This window comes from Ostrea edulis, chromosome 4 (assembly GCF_947568905.1).
Source record: "Ostrea edulis chromosome 4, xbOstEdul1.1, whole genome shotgun sequence".
Lineage (NCBI taxonomy): Eukaryota > Metazoa > Mollusca > Bivalvia > Ostreida > Ostreidae > Ostrea > Ostrea edulis.
Genome location: NC_079167.1, coordinates 27,527,966 through 27,546,372, shown reverse-complemented (window position 1 = coordinate 27,546,372; position 18,407 = coordinate 27,527,966). Strand labels below are relative to the sequence as shown.

The window sequence follows — 18,407 nt, the reverse complement described above, 5'->3', positions numbered from 1 at the left end:
CATACACACTCACACACATACTCTCACACACACAAATAGTCCTGTTACTATATCCCCTCTTGCAACGAATTGTGAGGGGATAATGAAGGATTAAAAATTAAGTTTTAAAAATCAAATATAACTCCTTTTGTAGATTACCATGATAAAATAGCCTCATATCTTGACCATCCACTGTTGGAGGGAAAACATTGTAGGTCATCAGGAAAATAGACATGATGTTTGTCAAGTGGTCATCTGAAACAATTACTGGTGTTCAAATTTTAAATCAAATCAATTTCTGTTATTTATTGAAATGGTCACAAAAACTCATTCAATACGATAACCATGTGATTTGCAGAAGAAATGAAATACAACTACCATGAAGACCCGGGTTCTCTCTCAGAAATTCCTCCAGTAGTAGTTGTCTCCCTTTGGCTCTCACACATTCTATAAAGTTTTCTGATACCTCTGACTCAATTATCTACATATTAAAAAAAAAATGAGGATGAAAATACACAAAAATTGGCTTATTAATTCTTCGATCTATTCAACCATAGTGAAATGAAAAGGTACCTTTTCAAGAAAATTCTTTAGTATTAGATAAGATAAAGATGCTGTTTCCTTGGAATCTGAGAGTAATGTCATCTGAAATCCAAAAATTAAAATGTTTTAAAGAAATTACATCACTACTTAAGAACTCTGCCATCCACTTAATGGTCTGTAACAATGATCTGCCATCAATGTTCTGTCCCTAAACATTAGTAGTTTTAAAATGGCAAAGACCCACTCACCCCTTACTTCCCCAGCAATAAAAGTGGATTATTTTTTCTTTCCTAATATATGAGACCGATTGTAATAAATTGGTTACACACCATAAATGCTTCTGTAAATTCAGCGTTAGCAAACATCTCAAACAAATCATGGGTTTCTCCCAATTTTTCCAGAAAATCATCTGAAAATTTCTCTTGAGCAACAGCAATGTTATTCAACCAACACTCAATCTACAAAGAGTAATATAATGAACTAAAAGTTTGGAAGCAGGTTTACAGCGTCTCAGGAATCTAGATTTAGTTCTGAAAATCCTTCAATATATCCCCGAATGAAACTCCTAGTCCAGTTCACTTTTATTACGAGTAAATTTCAAAATTGAAGCGTTTACTTACAATTTGAGGCCCAGCTTTCTTGCAGACTTGAGAGTCTAGGAACATCCAGTAAAGAAAGGCAGAGTGATGAGTGTACCACACACCGGGGGGTTCATCAGTCACCGTTCTCAGTACCAGGGACAGGGCTTAATGGACAGACACGCCCAGTAATCAAAACATACATACTGACACGATACGGAATAGTTCAGATACCTTGCATTTAGCATGAAGAAAACTTGCAAACAGAAAAAAAATAAAAACATTGAATACCTGGATCACACTTTTTTTCAAGGTTGTTTTGAAGAAGGGAAGCTGAAAACTACAATGAAATCAAAGTATGTTATTATATGCTTTCAATTTCATCTCTTCTTTTTTCTTTAAAAGTTTGCGGGCATATATCACACGATATATGCCCGGAAACATTCCGGCTCGCAAACATTACGTCACAATCAATACACAAGTAAATTACTACGCCGTTAATTTAAAAAAATTTCGTGTTTTTCATCTTGTACTCAGTTAAACCAATAAAGAAATTGTTAAAAATAAAATTATTGTTAGATTCTAAATGAAATTGAAAGTATATAATAAAAAGGTTATAGACTTTGTATGGGAAAATATGACGACCTCGTTTTTTGTCGCGGACGGACCTCACAAGCTTGGTCCGTCTACGCACCAAAAAACTCGGTAGTCATATTTTCCCATACAAAGTCTATAACCTATAATTATTGTGCATTGAAATAGTTGACACTGTTAATGAATAATTCGCCATTTGTTTGTAAAATTTCTTTGCACATATTTACAAGTGAAAGAACAAAATACAATGCATCTTTCAACAACCCATCATCTACCAGTTGTTCTTAAAAAGTTTGTCTATTTAAATCACAAGTACAATGGATAACTCAGGTTAGGTTGAGATTTGTTGACAGTTCTAGATTCTTCATTCATTGATATTGAATTTCAGGTAGCCATATACTTACAGCCCACAAGAAGACCAGGTGTCTCTTTGTCAGGGGAGATAATTGTGACTGATCATATATACTCTCCACATAACTACTGACGGTGACAAGGATCTCCTGTCCACTCAATGGTCTGGAAACACACATTAACAATTACTTATACTTATACTTTTCCATTCTTTTCAAATATAGATTTTGTGCATGTAAGTGGATTACTTACATATCATCTAATCTGCACATATGGTATATAAGGAAAATGTAGAGGTCCCTTGTTCCCTCATTCAAGTGTTGCGTCATCATCTGTTGGTATTCCTCAAGGTTATCTGCCGAGTTAAATCAAAATTCACCAAAAATACAATCTAATTTCTAATCTCATAAAATCTGTGTTTTCAAAAATTTTCCAAAAGCATGTACATTTTATATTCAAAATGCTATTGTTCATCCAATCAGGGAATGGCAGGTCTGGGGCGTCATCCTCATGAAGAACTTGACAAAGTTGTAATAGGAATGTGTTCTCTATCTCTATCATTTCATGGCCTCTGGAAAAAACAATAAAAACTGTCTACAAAGTCTGTAGTAATAGAATCATTATATGATTGAAAACCATGCAAAATGTCTTTTTATTTTCTTTTTGTGGAGTTATTGATCTTAAAAATGTACCTCTAGAGTTACAGGCACTTAAATTACAACACCTTTTCCTGAGATTCTTAAGAATAATTTCAAAAATAGAAAACAACATGCTTGTAAAACATTATACTCCTAACCATGGCAAAATCCTAACAAGGTGTTCTTTCAACTTTAAAAATTAACCCCTATTTGACATCAACAGAAAAAAGTAGTTTTGAAGAACTGTATTCAGGTGATAACGATGAACCAAAAATTTGACGCTTTTCAGAACAAGGATATCTTAAGTTTCTATACAAACTCCTGAGGATATCTTAAGTTTCTATACAAACTCCTGTCTCCTGTTAATGATGTTTGACAGAAGTCCATCTGAGGTCATCTGCACTAAGACCTGGATACTCCTGGCATTGTCTGTGTTGTATAAATCCAGCAACAATCTCTGGAGCTGTCGAAACGTTACGAGGTGACCTCCCCTGTTCACATTTCCCTGAAAAAAAGACACTCATCAAAAAATATAAAGTATATCTTATATCTTTTAGTATCCATATACTTTGCAACAACTATACGTTAAATAAGTGCAAAGACTTCTCAAGTGTCTTGAGTCCTAACCATTGCTAGCGGAATAACATTTTCCATACAGGAGTTGACAATGAACTCCTTGAACTGCTGTAGTGAGGTTTCCTTGGGCTGTGAGTCTGGTGAAACATAGCTTGTGGCGCAGGTCAAAGGGTCATCCCAGCACTCCCCCAGCAATCTACACAGAACAGGTTGATACATGCATAGACAACGACCAGCACAATGTTCCGAGCGAATCAACAGCAAAAAGTGGGTAATGTGATGTTAATAGATTGTGTGCGATAGCTTAAAAAGTTAATTAACATCAATGCAATTTAGTAAAATCTAATTTAGACAGCTTTAAAAGCACCAATAATTGAATACATACTGGATACATGCTACATAGATAAGAATAACAACTTCTATGGGGTCTTTCAGATCACTGTGTGCAAAACAAGTAAATCCTGCTTTTCTGTCCCTGATGCTTATTTGGCCTGGAGTCATGTCAGTTTTTAACAGTCTGTTGATCATCACACTGAGTATTCTTTCCAAGTCCTCGAATGGAATTGGTAAAAGAAGATGAGATTTCCTAGGATCATTAAAAGAAAAAGACATTACATGGCACTGGAAAGTAAAAGCATTCCCCAACAAAAAGACAGAACAGTTACGAATATGCAGTGAAAGATTTAGAGAGGGTTCAAGCCCCCCCCCCCCCCCCCCCAAATTTACAAAATAATGCGAGTAAAACTCCAGATTTGGCACCCAAAATGGCTCAGTATTTTGGCTAATACTTGACATTCAAATGTGTCCCCCCCCCCCCCTCCCCTTCGGAAATCCTGGATCTGCCACTGATATGCACACCCAGCTGGAAATAGAAGTTTGTATCATGTGTTACATTTGGCACAAGATTTATCTCCCTTGACCTTCAACTACATACAATGTAATATTCATTATCTAATGGACTGACTTGATGACTGCGCACAGGGCCTGCATACTGCTGAAGAAGACCTCTGGGTGATGCTCCTGAATTCCTTGACCAATCAACTGCAGACATGAGGCCACAGTGGGGTTGTTGATGAATAAAGGAATGTTGTTGGGCTGCCTGAAAATAAAATCAGTCCAATACACCTTGTCTCTATTTCATTTACCTATAGAACCAGTATTAAAGCGAGTGTAATCCTCTGGTAAACCTGTTCGTTAGATTTTGGCAATTCAAAACAGTGAGACTGAACCTACCATCTCTGTGTGAACAAAATTCAGGGTGAAAATAATCTTTGTTAAGATGTTTTTCTTCTCATGAAGTATTTTTTACCCCAAAAACCTGAAATTATGATACTTTTACTTTAAACCTATAAATTACTTTGTGGGGTTCTTCATTTACCTGTAAGATACTTTGTGGGTTTCCCCAACTACCCATGAGTTACTTTGTAAGGTGCCTTACTGAAATAGTGGTCATGTCAACTAAACTCTTGACCCCATACCATGGAATTATTAAATTTCACGGGGGCTCAATTTCTGTGAATTTCGTAGCTACCCCAGCCTATACCATGAATTCCAAACATCACCCTACACAATTGATATAATGTTTCAATGTACAGAAACTGTATCCACGAAATTGATATAGTGTTTCAATGTACAGTTCAAACTGTATCCACGAAATTGCATCCCAACTTTAATACATGTAACAGTAAAATCTTGACAATTCATGCAAATTTAGATGATTCCAAATTGGTTTGGGTGGTGCTACTATATATACAGATATATTATGTCTACTAATTATACAGATATATTATGTCTACTATATATACAGATATATTATGTCTACTAATTATACAGATATATTATGTCTACTATATGTACAGATATATTATGTCTACTATATGTACAGATATATTATGTCTACTATATATACAGATATATTATGTCTACTATATGTACAGATATACTATGTCTACTATATATACAGATATATTATGTCTACTATATATACAGATATATTATGTCTACTAATTATACAGATATAATATGTCTACTATATATACAGATATATTATGCTAACATTTAGTTTAAAGTCAAATCTGTATAGAAAACTCTTAAGTCTTCAAAATTCAATATCTAAAAAATGCTACGTAATACATGAACATATATACCGTAGAACAATTAACTATGCAGTAAAAGACTAAATGCCTGTCCAAATCAGATCTGCTTCGCAAAATGATGGTTGCATTACGTATTTTCTTGTACATCTATATAAACTGCACTATAATGTGTCAAATGTTATCTCAAAATAGATATCTTAACAGCCAGTAAGAACTGCATACTGCAATGAAATCCCTCAAAATAACTTTCCAGTTTACACAAAGTCGAATTTACCTTGTCAGTAGAGTTGCCAAGATATCAAAAGCAGCTCTACAAAGCTCAAAATTCTTCCTCTCCAGCACATTTTCCAAGGCATATAATACCGATTCCATCCCTGCAATCACATCATCTCCATACAGATAAACTGTTCGAAATAAAGATAAGATTTATATTCTCTCTTAAGTAACGTGGACATACCGTAAACTGCATGACACTTGGAGTAGAATAAATCTGATTGACACAAAGGCTCCACACAGTCCAGGACAAATCTAGAATAATCATCAAAGTACTGTATGTTATGGAGGTTGTAACAGAGGCATACTTCATCCTCTCTCGGTGGAGTACTGCAGACAATTTTTATTTCATGAGACCTTATTTTCACTAGACATAACTTTCTGAGAATCATTATTTATTGCTTAAGTCTTCTATATTTGATAATTGATTCGTATGAATGACTAGTCTCACAAATTCCGTTTAAATAATGTTCTTGTCGTTAACATGGGATTTACAGTACTTCTGAGAGTTACACTGACAAAAGACATTACATTTTCAGATTGAAAAAAAGACATTACATTTTCAGAGTGAAAAAAAAATACATTACATTTTCAAAATGAAAAAAGACTTTCAGGTTGTAAAAGACATTACATTCAGAATGTAAAAAAGACATTACATTTCCAGAGTAAAAAAAAGACTTTACATTTTCAGATTGATTGTATATTGTTTAACGTTCCTCTCAAGAATCTTTCACGCATATGGAGATGTCACCATTGTCAGGCTGCAAAATTTTGGCCTATGCTCAGCGCTTACGGCCTTTGAGCATGCAGGGAGAGATCTTTATCGTGCCACACCTGCTGTGACATGGGGCCTCGGTTTTTGCGGTCTCATCTAAAGGACTGCCCCATTTAGTCACCTCTTACGACAAGCAAGGGGTACTGAGGACCTATTCTAACCCGGTTCCCCACCGGATATTTTCAGATTGTAAGAAAGACATTACATTTTTAGATTATAAAAAAGACATATAACATTTTCAGAGTGAAATATCCTAATATCTGAAATTTTTGGGTATGTCAGTTTTGCCAAGATGCATTGAAAAATTTTGTCCAATTATAAATTTGCTTAAAGTCATTTTTTGCTACTTTAGAACAATGAGTAAATTTAAAGATACACAGTTTTAAATATCCCACTCAGGAATTAAAAGCAGAATATTCCCTGCAAATAGAATTAAAAATTATACATCATGAAAAATGTAACAAAACTTATCTGAATGTCTAGGACATAACATAACAAGAATGTGCATAAACTAAATGAAAGATAATGCAATAATACAAAGATATCATGTACAACATAAAAGTATAGTAATAATGAAAAAAAAATTATCACAAGTTTTCCTTACTTTAACTGGTCAGTACTTTGACTATGCAATGCTTCAAACATGAACTCTGGATACAATGAAATACTGAATTAACTGCCTGGTGACTTGTGTCATATGAGATTCTATATTTAAACTATTCATGTACAGGTTTTTTTTTCTCTCTTCAAAATCTGATCCAATGTTGTCACTTTAAAACAAATTATACATTTAATTAAGCCCTCTTTCAAATACAAAGACTTAAGAAAAAAGCTTGCATACCAATAATATCCGAGTTAAGAACTGCTCTGCAATAGTCTTCATTTTCCCGTGACAAAATACATGATAGGACATATAGTGCTGACCTCTGAACATCAGCATTCTTACTGATGATTAGCTTTTTCAGAGAGGTCAAAAGGGTCACGTTATTGAAGTCCAAGGTCATCAGAAGGTGAGTCACCTCTGCACTGCTGATCAAACTGTTCAACAAGGCTGAAAATGTTTCAAGATTTTAATGTTATTTCAAACTCTTTGCCAGATTCTTCTAAGATTGCGACTAGCAGTATCATTGATTATCTTAAGGGCCTTTTCCACTTTGAGTGCACAATAATGTATTTCAAAGTGACGTAACTCAAGAAGTTACAGATAAAGTTGAACATGCATACATTACATTGTTGTCAGATACAACTATCGCTAAACATGAGACGCCCTATAGTTTTCAGAATACATTTACAATGTACTATCACTTTCCCGTTCAAAAGATTAGATACTATAAAGAAATAAAAAAAAAAATTCATTTTGAAATGCTATCACTTTTCCCCATGTCATCAAACATGAAAAGATAGCACCAGTAATGATGAACACACCTGCCAGTAAATATTGGTAGAGTTGGGTTTGAAAAATTTACAAACTTGTGCACGAATTTTCATACCCAGCGAGTGCCAATATTCATCAATATAAGTTCACTAACTCCTTTATTATATAGCTGAACTATATTTCTGTTGTTTTATGTTGATACTTTATTCATTTTCTTGTCAATTGATTGATTGAATATTGTTCAACATATTCCCTCTCAAGAATATTTGACTCATATAGAGACATCACCATTGCCCGTGAAGGGCTGCAAAATTTAGGCCTATGCTCGGCACTTACGGCCTTTGAGCAGAGAGGGATCTTTATCGTGCCACACCTGCTGTGACATGGGACCTTGGTTTTTGCAGTCTTATCAAAAGGACTGCCCCATTTAGTCACCTTTTATGACAAGCAAGGGGTACTGAGGACCTATTCTAACCCGGATCCCCACCGGACATTTTCTTGTCGAGTTAGAACTGAAGCATTATTGTGCAGTACAGGTACTGATATGAATGTGTGATGCACATTCAGCCAATCGCAATCAACACTAGTGAAATGTTTCAGATTGTGAGTAATAATAGTTACTGGTCCTTAACTGTAAATCTGGGTTGAAATATTATGAGAATTAATTGATGCTTAATAAATAGAATATTGAAACTGGCTTCCAGAGCTTATCAAATGATAGCTGGTCTGCGATCTTTGTTTACATTTTAGTGTACATTAATGTTAATTGGTATCCAGAACATTTCAGTATGGACCCTATCATTTCACAAGGAGTTGGTGTTTTAATAATTTCTAGAAGTTATGAACATTTTATACCAACAAATTATTAACTATTATTACATACTTAAATTACATAATATTTTGTTAAAAATCCCTTAGTTATTACTGAATGGGACATGACCCTTCATATGAATATTTTGAATCCCCAGGACTGAAAGATACTTTGTGATAAATTTGGCCTAGTGTTTCTGGAGACATCAAAAATATGAAAAGTGAACATCAAATATATCTATTACGAGAGGTGTCAGATGACAACATAGCTCGCCAGGAAGCATGACTCTACTTAACTTGTCCCCTTTAGTTCAAAAGGTTAAAGTTTTTGAAAAATAAGTCCAAGTCCAAGGTCACAAAGTCCAAGGTTTTGATACCATATCAAAGGCCTGATCATGAGGCATCTAAATATGAAATATCAAATCCCTATCCCCTTGGTTCAAAAGATCTAACCAAGGTTAATGTTTTTGAAAAGTAGGTCAAAGTCCAAGGTCAATAGGTATAGTACCAACAAAAATATCTCGTAATGAGGCATCGATATTTGATATATCAAAGCCCTATCACTCTTGGTTCAAAAGATATAACTAAGGTTAAAATTTTTAATAAGGAGGCCAAAGTTCAAGGCAAAGATCATTAGATCAAATGTCTTGGTACCAAAAGAAAGGTCTCTTCATGAGACATCTATATGTAAAATATCAAAGCCCTATCCCTATTGCTTCAAAGATTTAGCCCACGTCAAAGTTTTTGAAAAGTAGGTTAAATTCCAAGTTGAAGGTCTCAAGGTCAAAAGTCTTGGTACCAAAAGAAGGGGACGACCTGTCCCTTCCTCAGGACAAACGAGAAAAAAATTACATAATGTGGCCAATATTTATAGAGAATAACAACAAAACAACAAAAACTACATATAAATACAGCTAGCACTACAACTTCACTAAATCTACAAACGTATTTACACCACAGACTACATGTTTTTGGCTTTTTGATCAATGTTAAGAGCATAGGTCAAAGCCCATGGTGAAATGTCATGGTACCAAAACAAAGGTTTCTCCATGAGGCATCTAAATGTGAATCATCTAAATGTGAATTATCTAAACCCTATTCCCCTTGGTTCAATAGATATAGTCCAGGTTAAAGTTTTTGAAAAGTAGGTCAAACCAAAGGTCAAGGTATTTATGGCAAAAGTCTTGGTACCAAATGAAAGGTCTCTTCACATGCGGAATATCAAACCCTCTCCCCTTGGTTCAAAAGATATAGCTCAGGTTAAAGGTGACGCTGACATCACAACCAAATCTCTGTGAACAGTCGTCCTGGTGAGCTAAAAACATGCCTGCAGTCAGACAGAAGAGACAAATGATCAGAAAAATGCACTTGAGCCTTTGGCTCAGGTGAGCTGATAAAAAATTAAATGTTCATGTCGGAAACATTATCAAGTAACTAACAAATTGACTAAAAACGCCAGATAACATTTCTGTGCAGTGAGGCTCTTACAACATATCTTCTGCTAAAATGCATGTTACCTACTCATCCTACATTCATCAACAGAACAGCATTAACAGATCTAACATAAAGTGCATTTATTGGCATCAATTCTCAATCTTAAAAACGAAATCATATCATGAGAGAGCTACATGAAAACTCTGAAAGTTTTACCCTGCAAACAGCTTTCTTTGTCTATTTAGTACTTGGGCTAATTAGATCAGAAAAAATTAACATCTAATGTCTGAATGAGTCACATGATTGTTACAGCTGTATGTGCCTAGAGAAGTAGCCTTGACTACGAGCTCTATTCATCAAACATTGCTAAATTTTACTTTATAAATAATCATATAAATGTATTATGCTCACCAGGGACACCTAACCTCAAAATATGTCACCATTGCCTGATATTTTTAATAGGCAATCTGTCCATTTATGCATCTCTTTTGTTGATATTAGTAGTTACAGAAAGAAAACACTACAAATATGTACCCATGAGGTTCCTAAGAAGGTAAGGAGCCTTGGCTGTATGTAGAAGACAGACCACTTCCTGTGCTAGTGAATGTTGAACATTGACAGGAATGATGGCTTCCCATGGTCCCACTAGCACATAGACAAACATGAAGACAATGTTACTCTGCACCTCCTCATCAACACAGCTCAGACCATTAACCAAACAGTGCAACAGTGGCTCTACAATGAACATTTATACATCAAAACATTTGTCATGTTAAATCAAACATTCTCTTCAATGAAGTAAGAGCAGAGTGTTTAGAGAACACAGCACTGTTCACAATATACTAGTACCAAATGTCATTGGCATCATTTAACTCAGAAAAATAAGAAAAACAATCATGTTGTACATATGCCTGTCCAATATATTCAGTATTTATCAGTAAAAGGATTATCATTTAAGGAGGTACTCTACATTGTCATAATGGCTGACTTCCTTTTAAAACATGGATGAAAATATAAATATCAACAATATTTGTCCAATCATTTAAAAATTTATTGCCTAGCTGAGTAGTTCAGTATGTTAGCATGTCGACTGCTGAACTGTTGATCATGGGTTCGAGTCCAGTAGGGCTTTTAAAAATTTTTCAGATTCCTTTCTACTAAAACTGGATTTTTTGACTGAATACAATAATTTTGAAAGTTTTCAATTTCAAAATATTGTTGTACATATCCTCCACTTTTCATCCATACCAAATTTCTCTGGTGTAGCATACCTCCTTAAATTAACCATCCGTAACTTTGGTCAAGTAAGAAGGCCTAGCTTTAAAAGTATGAGAGAAGTTAGATGGACAAAACATGTACTATCAAATGTAATATATCCTCAACAAGATGTGTTTGTGAAACACGAATGCCCCTGATAATGGCCAATTCTGAAGATGGTCAAGGTCACAAGGGCAAATATCTTGGTACCAGTAGAAAGATCTTGTCAAAAGAAATGCTCATGTACAATATTAAAGCTCTAATATATACCATTTAGAAGTTATGACCAATGTAAAAAAAAAATTAAAAGTAGGTCAAATGTCAAGATCAAAAGGTTCAATACCAATGGAAAGGTCTTGTAACAAGGAATACTCATGTGAAATATCAAAGCTCTATCACTTACTGTTCAAAAGTTATTAGCAAGGTTAAAGTTTTCAAAAGTAGGTCAAACTCCAAGGTCAATGTCACAGGGTCAACAATGTTGGTACCCACGAAAAGGTCTTGTTACAAGGAATACTCATATGAAATATCAAAGCTCTATCACTTATTGTTCAAAAGTTATTAGCAAGGTTAAAGTTTTCAAAAAATAGGTCAAACTCCAAGGTCAAGGGGTCAACAATGTTGGTACCCACGGAAAGGTCTGGTCACAATGAATACTCATGTGAAATATCAAAGCTCTATCACCTATTGTTCAAAAGTTATTAGCAAGGTTAAATTAAAGTTTTCAAAAAGTAGGTCAAACTCCAAGGTCAAGGGGTCAACAATGTTGGTACACACGGAAAGGTCTGGTCACAAGAAATACTCATGTGAAATATCAAAGCTCTTTCACTTACTGTTCAAAAGTTATTAGCAAGGTTAAAGTTTCAGACAGAATGACAGAAAGGGACAAAAACAATATGCCCCCCGACCTTCGGTCTCGGGGGCATAAAAATGACTGAAGTCCAACAACCTATGATTTTCTCAAAAAATCAAAATCCTTGCCACATGCACATTATCAATACTAATACAAACACTCCGTAAAATAAGAGGGTCCTAACTAGAAAACTGTGGGAGGATTTGATAAATTGATACACAAACCATGTACATCAAATTTAAAAAAGGGGTAAAACTCCTGCAAGAGAGGTCAGCTTGGGTAAAAAAACAAAAGCAACATGATCCACAAAGAAGCTACACAGCAAGATTCAGCGTGATATGTGATAGAGAAATGAAAATAGAAACAGAAAACCCCGACTGGACAGACAGATGTACTGACATATGAATACTGTAGCAAATAAGTTCCATCTAAGGACGGGCGTATTAAAACTGCAATACTTTCATTTGCAGTAAAATTTGATAAAACAACCCCTGACAGGTGTCATTTTTGAGAAACTGAAAAAGGGCAAAGACTTGAAAAGTCACTTTAAGGATGAATAACACATCCTATGAATTTTTTGTTTTCCAATAGTAGTATGCCATAGATACAAAAATAAACTCAGAGTTGTGTTCTGTATCCTTTTAAAATTCTTCACCTGTCTGGATCTCTGGATTAAATAAAGCATCTGACAATCTGCAGATTGTGAGTCCCACAGAAGATTTATTTTTTTCCTCTGATGATTTTAAACTAAAGTTTTTAAGTTCCAACACCACAATATTTTATTACTTATATCTTATAGTTTTAACTCATTACAATATTTGATGAAAAGTGATATACCTCCTTAAATGATGTGAAACTCAAACGGTCATTCCAATTATAAAGCAACAGATTCTGTGAAAACAGTTGTTTAAAACAAGATAATCATAATAATTCAATCTATGTTATTTTATATGGACTTTCTCAAGGGGGTTCAAACAAGCATGAAACAATGGCCTTAGATATCACCAATTTATTATTCTACAATAATCTTTTTCTTGGCATGCCGATGAGGAGAATTTCACCTGATAATACAGTATTTCCAGAATCATAAAGATCACTTCAGATAATCAGAAACCACACGGCTAATTTTAGCTCTCTGCCATTTAGGAGGATGTTGTCTACAGAATATTTCTAATGTTCTGTTACTTTTCCAGACAGAATCAACAAAAAAGACCTTTGATCGAAATCAAATGCAATATAAACAGAATACTTGCGAAAGGATCTCACAGACCTCAGGTGCTTTATGTGGAAGAGTTACAATTTACTTAAACAATTACTGCTAGCACTTGATTTAGATTTTGAAATATCTCCCTTCAAGGTTTATAATGTAAAGTATAATACCACAGTAATAGAAGGCTGTTATAGTGTAAATGTTTTAATATCTAACATCTATATGCTTAAGCATTTTCATGTAGACTATTCCCTCTTTTTCAGCTCACACTGTAATTCTGGCAAGATATAAACAATGGCATTTGCATTTGGGTTCTTAATTCAATATTACTTTGTGGGGTGGGGGGGAGGTTGCAAATTTAACCTAATATACAGAAACAGCATACATCCTGATAGTATTAGAAGTGACAGTCTTGAATTATTAGATATCTACTACTTTTTCCATTCTACACATATCCTTGACATCATATACTGGCATGCACACAGTGTAAGAATGTAATTAAATGAAAATAATCTAATGTGACATTTGCATTTATTATACTTCCATGTAATATACATGAATCTAATTGGGCATGAAACAGTTGAAAAAACATGTTTCCCTGGGGGTGTAAACGCCACACCCTCCAGGACGATAGCATCAAGCAACAGTAATCCTTGAGGGTGATAGGGTCTCTAGCAACAGGGAAACATTGCTTGAAAAGGGGTAATATCATAAAATATTACCACACGCAACAAACTGGTGTGTGTACGGATCGCTGTAGATTTTATAAAACTGTTGTTTGAGTATTTGATGTAGACGCTGTCTGCAGGTGAATTACAGAGACATTTTGAATGAAATTGATTGAATGAAAGAAACGAATGATAATCGGCAGTTTGGCAGGTGCATTGGTACCGACATGTAACTATTGCAGGGAAGTAATAATTTGAACTTGTTAATTTCGAATTAATTTCACCATGTTGAAATTTTCTTCTTCACGACAAAGCCTTAAACTAAAAAGATATTCAGTTGAATTTTGTGCTTTGTTACATGTATATATATCTAATAAATGAATTCAGTACATTGTATAATAAAACAAATCCATGTAGTGCATGTTGTTGAAAGTGACATTGAAAATATTCACCCCTCAAAAACCATTGTCAACTTCATTTGCATTTCAGTCTTTTTTGTTTTTTGGAGTGAATATTTTCAACAGCATGCACTATCTATATACATGTAATATGAATTAAGAAATATTAACAGTAATCATAATACAGGGAATTTTTCTAGGCAACTGCATGAGCTTTTAACATCAACTTCTGAAAACAAATAAATGATCAATTGCAATATCATTCAAAAGCAAATCAAATTATAATTTCACACTGAGATAAGCAAATAAATTACTTGATCATACACGAGTCCCATGAGCCTAATCTCTCACTTGAGCAACAGAATTATCTCAATGTAAGAACCCCTAGCTACCATTTTCCATCCTGGCCTCAGGGGTCAGGTTGAAATCTTCATTATAAATGGAAGATTCCTTATAAGTTTGCGTGCCAAGTTTGGCTGAAATTGGCCAAATGGTTTGTGGGATTAGTTAAAAAATGTTAAAAGTTTACACCGTCATCAACTCACCTAAAACTTCAGCTCAGGTGAGATTAAATGCAAGAAATTTGCATTACTCACTTTATAAGTATGGCAAGCAATATAAACAGCAGGAATTGGGTTCATTATGTATACAAAAAACTTTATAGCAGAATATTTCTCTTGATAAGATGGTTAGGCTGTGGCAACAGTGGAGATATATTATTGGCCACTGATTAATACAGGTGTTAAAAGCAACATCCATTACCAACTCCCCTCTCATTGTAACCAATGTAATCTCTTGTGGCTGGAAAATTGTGAATTATAATACTAATAGATTCACAAATTCCATGGCCTTGATAATTAAAACATCAGACAAAAATAAATTGTAGAAAATATCATATCAATATCTTGTATCCTGTTACCATGTTGTTGTTATACACACAACTTGCTTACCATATTCATGACAAAGAATCTCTGACAATGGGGGAAATGTCTTCACCAGTCTTCCCATGAGGACAACCAAGGGAAGTAACTCTTTATAATTCTCTGTTTGGAACATCTGTTTTGTAAGAAATGAAAGCTATACTTTGAAAGAGATGAAAGTCAGGTGTTTATGATTAAATCATAAAACCAACAGACGTGCTCTGTTACCTTCTTCTTAATGCGATCCAACACATTCTCCAGTAAATCTTTGGAATTCATTTTGTTGATTAACTTTAAAAACACTGGAACAGATACAATGAAAAAGAGTACCTCAAAGTGGAATTCTGATTAACTACAAACATTTCAAGGAAAACAGTGAAAGAAATTAAACCATCGTGTTCAATAGAAATACTCCTAATGTGTTGAACATATCAAGTAATCTAAATCAAGGATGCAATGAACAAAGTTTCAGATTTTGAATTACAATTGAACATTTTAAAAAAGACAAGACTGGTCAGGGAGATATCTAATCCGTGGAATATTTTCACTGCTCACACATTTTCAGAAGATTGACTGTCTCTCCTCTATTTGTTTGTCTGTCGCAGTTTGTTTCTACATCTTTTTTCATTATGCTTTAAGATAGTGAAATGAAAGTTGCTGTGTTGCTATTTAATGAACAATTGCTATTAGATCAAGAATGTTCGACTTTCATCATAGTAAACCCTTTGTATAAAATTCATTGTAACTGTTTTATATCATCAGGTACAATCACCAATTAAAAATGAGGGGAAAAAATTATTTCAATTCACCATCACCTTCCTGCATAGTATAATGTTCTGTCCTTAACAAACAGCATAAATCCGGGCCTCCAGACCATGGACTGAGAATAGACTTAAGTCTAAATTTCGAATCTAATTAACTTTTGAAATAATTTTCATAATCAAATTAAATTTTCAGTATATGTTTGCATTTCATTTTTTTAGTGAACCAACAGTTTTCTAAACATCTGTGCAAGATAAATCTTATGGTACAAGTAATCAAAATTTTGACTCAAGATCTTTGAGATTATGCAAATTTAAAGAATAAATGTCTGTAAAACATTTAACAATTATGAAATAATTTCTGTTCTAAAAAGAGCTATACCTTCCACAGCGCTGGATGCAAATGATGACTCTGCACTCTCCATTATATCTTGAATACAATATATATTACATAGCATTAGCTGATATCAAGCAATCATGCATTGTTGGCATCATTAATTTATCATAACTTCTATGCTTGATTGCACGTCCTCCAACTAATTGTTCCCTTCTAATATATAAAATTAAACTTGCTATCAATCATTACATATGATTAAAAAACTTTTGTCATATGGGGTAATGGAAAATACCACATCAAATCAGATTGCATATGTCTGGCATGCAACCAAATCTTGCCGTTTTAACGGCAAAGGTTTGACTCGCAAATTTGACATTGAATAAATTCTGAAAGTTGTCCTAATTTTTTTAACGAGAATGCATGCTGAATACTGACAACTATAAGATGATTGGTTTTACTAAACATACCAGAAACATATATATAAGTGATAAGCAACCCTTCGGTGGCATGTTTACTGCTTAAAATGTGACGATCCTTAAATTCCTATATATTGTTAATTCCTATTTATTGGTTTGATAAATTGATATTGATTTAAGTTTATTCACTCCTATCATAAATTGGAATCGAACATAACAAGTTTTGAAATGATTTGATGATCAAAAAAAAATAGGCAAATCATAACCATTTCCTGACATCTCGCCGATTTGGGGTCATGTGTCACCTTTCGAAACTTCACATTCATTTTACTTTGAAGTGAAACATCTTCCAAAATTATTGTATCTTCAAGGTTTTACCGTTTTAGTGATAGGATTTGAAAGGTTTGAACTTGATATCCTTCATTCTTAAGATGGTATACCTAATTTAAATCAGTGTGTGCATTTTTACCAAATAAAACAGGGAACCACAAAATAATACAAGACTTAGGAAAGCTGCTTATCTCTGTTATATATGTCTCTGAACGTACACAATATCTAAACTGGGAGGTATCATGTAGCCAAATAATAGCATAAGTTATAGCCAACGGATTAAAATTGGATATGTACAACAATAAATCCACAAGATCATTTAATCTATATATCAATTGTCTTGTTAATTATGCATTGTAAGAGAAGACAAAAGGTTGTTAATCTGTATCTTAGACATATCTACCGAGCCTTGCTGACCCATTTATTGAAACAGAAGCAGTCCTACTAACAGAGTACGTTAGAGTACTTTAGAGTATGCTGGAAAATTTCATAATTTAATGCAATTTAAATGCTGTTCGTAGGTGATCTTACTTTAGTTTAACCTCATAAATATATATCTGGAATATATTGTGTTTGTTTTCATTATTTTAGGAATTATTTTGAATTACAGTTTACAGTTTGATCCCGATTAAATTTAACTACATATTTACATAAAGTACCAGCGCTTTCAAGATTATGCCTTTATCTTATTTTTAAAGTATCAAGTCTTTTTTAGTCAACTGAACAGAGAATTCCATGAAAATAAATCATTCAGTGGTATTTAGATTAACATAAAAATGAAATTATTACATCTATGAAGATGAGTTCTTTGATGATTGTTGGTGTTGTTTTAAATCAACACTGAATGTGGTTTTTTTAAAGGCCAGCAATTATTCAATTGATTTGAATTGGACAAAGAAACAAAATATAAAATAAATTGATAAATTGAAAAGTGAGGTTTAAAAATGCATTAAAAAAAAAAAAAAACAACCAAAGGGGGGGGGGGGATGGAACAAGAAAATCAAAGATCATGAATTCCGAATAACTATCAATCATACGTAAAATCAATTACTGATGTAATATGTCACATCGCTGAATTCTTTCTCCAAATAAAATAGTAATAATCGGGATCGTGATGCCATAAATCTTCAATAAATTGAATGTTATTTTCTGGTCAAAATATCGCTAAAAAACAAATACTTTTGATAAATTTTGCAATATTATTTTATAATCATGTTTATTTAAGTGGTATACAT

The 18,407-nt window shown here is 33.7% G+C and overlaps 1 protein-coding gene across 1 annotated transcript in view; it reads right to left on the bottom strand.

The window, feature by feature from the left end:
* Positions 1 to 16,515, bottom strand: part of LOC125668937 (meiosis inhibitor protein 1-like) — a 26,127-nt gene extending 9,612 nt beyond the window's left edge. Inside the window, exons 1-21 of the mRNA XM_048903373.2 lie at positions 16,472 to 16,515; positions 15,557 to 15,630; positions 15,359 to 15,464; positions 10,557 to 10,757; positions 7,245 to 7,454; positions 7,008 to 7,053; positions 5,813 to 5,883; positions 5,630 to 5,729; positions 4,224 to 4,358; positions 3,645 to 3,845; positions 3,311 to 3,455; positions 3,034 to 3,188; positions 2,492 to 2,616; positions 2,298 to 2,400; positions 2,099 to 2,210; positions 1,392 to 1,440; positions 1,143 to 1,267; positions 852 to 980; positions 553 to 624; positions 358 to 460; positions 139 to 234 (exon numbers count right to left, since the gene is read on the bottom strand). Coding sequence (XP_048759330.2) covers positions 139 to 234; positions 358 to 460; positions 553 to 624; positions 852 to 980; positions 1,143 to 1,267; positions 1,392 to 1,440; positions 2,099 to 2,210; positions 2,298 to 2,400; positions 2,492 to 2,616; positions 3,034 to 3,188; positions 3,311 to 3,455; positions 3,645 to 3,845; positions 4,224 to 4,358; positions 5,630 to 5,729; positions 5,813 to 5,883; positions 7,008 to 7,053; positions 7,245 to 7,454; positions 10,557 to 10,757; positions 15,359 to 15,464; positions 15,557 to 15,630; positions 16,472 to 16,514 — 2,401 coding nt within the window. The 5' untranslated portion in view covers position 16,515. The remainder of the gene's footprint in view (positions 1 to 138; positions 235 to 357; positions 461 to 552; positions 625 to 851; positions 981 to 1,142; positions 1,268 to 1,391; positions 1,441 to 2,098; positions 2,211 to 2,297; positions 2,401 to 2,491; positions 2,617 to 3,033; positions 3,189 to 3,310; positions 3,456 to 3,644; positions 3,846 to 4,223; positions 4,359 to 5,629; positions 5,730 to 5,812; positions 5,884 to 7,007; positions 7,054 to 7,244; positions 7,455 to 10,556; positions 10,758 to 15,358; positions 15,465 to 15,556; positions 15,631 to 16,471) is intronic.
* Between the last annotated feature and the right edge of the window lie 1,892 nt (positions 16,516 to 18,407).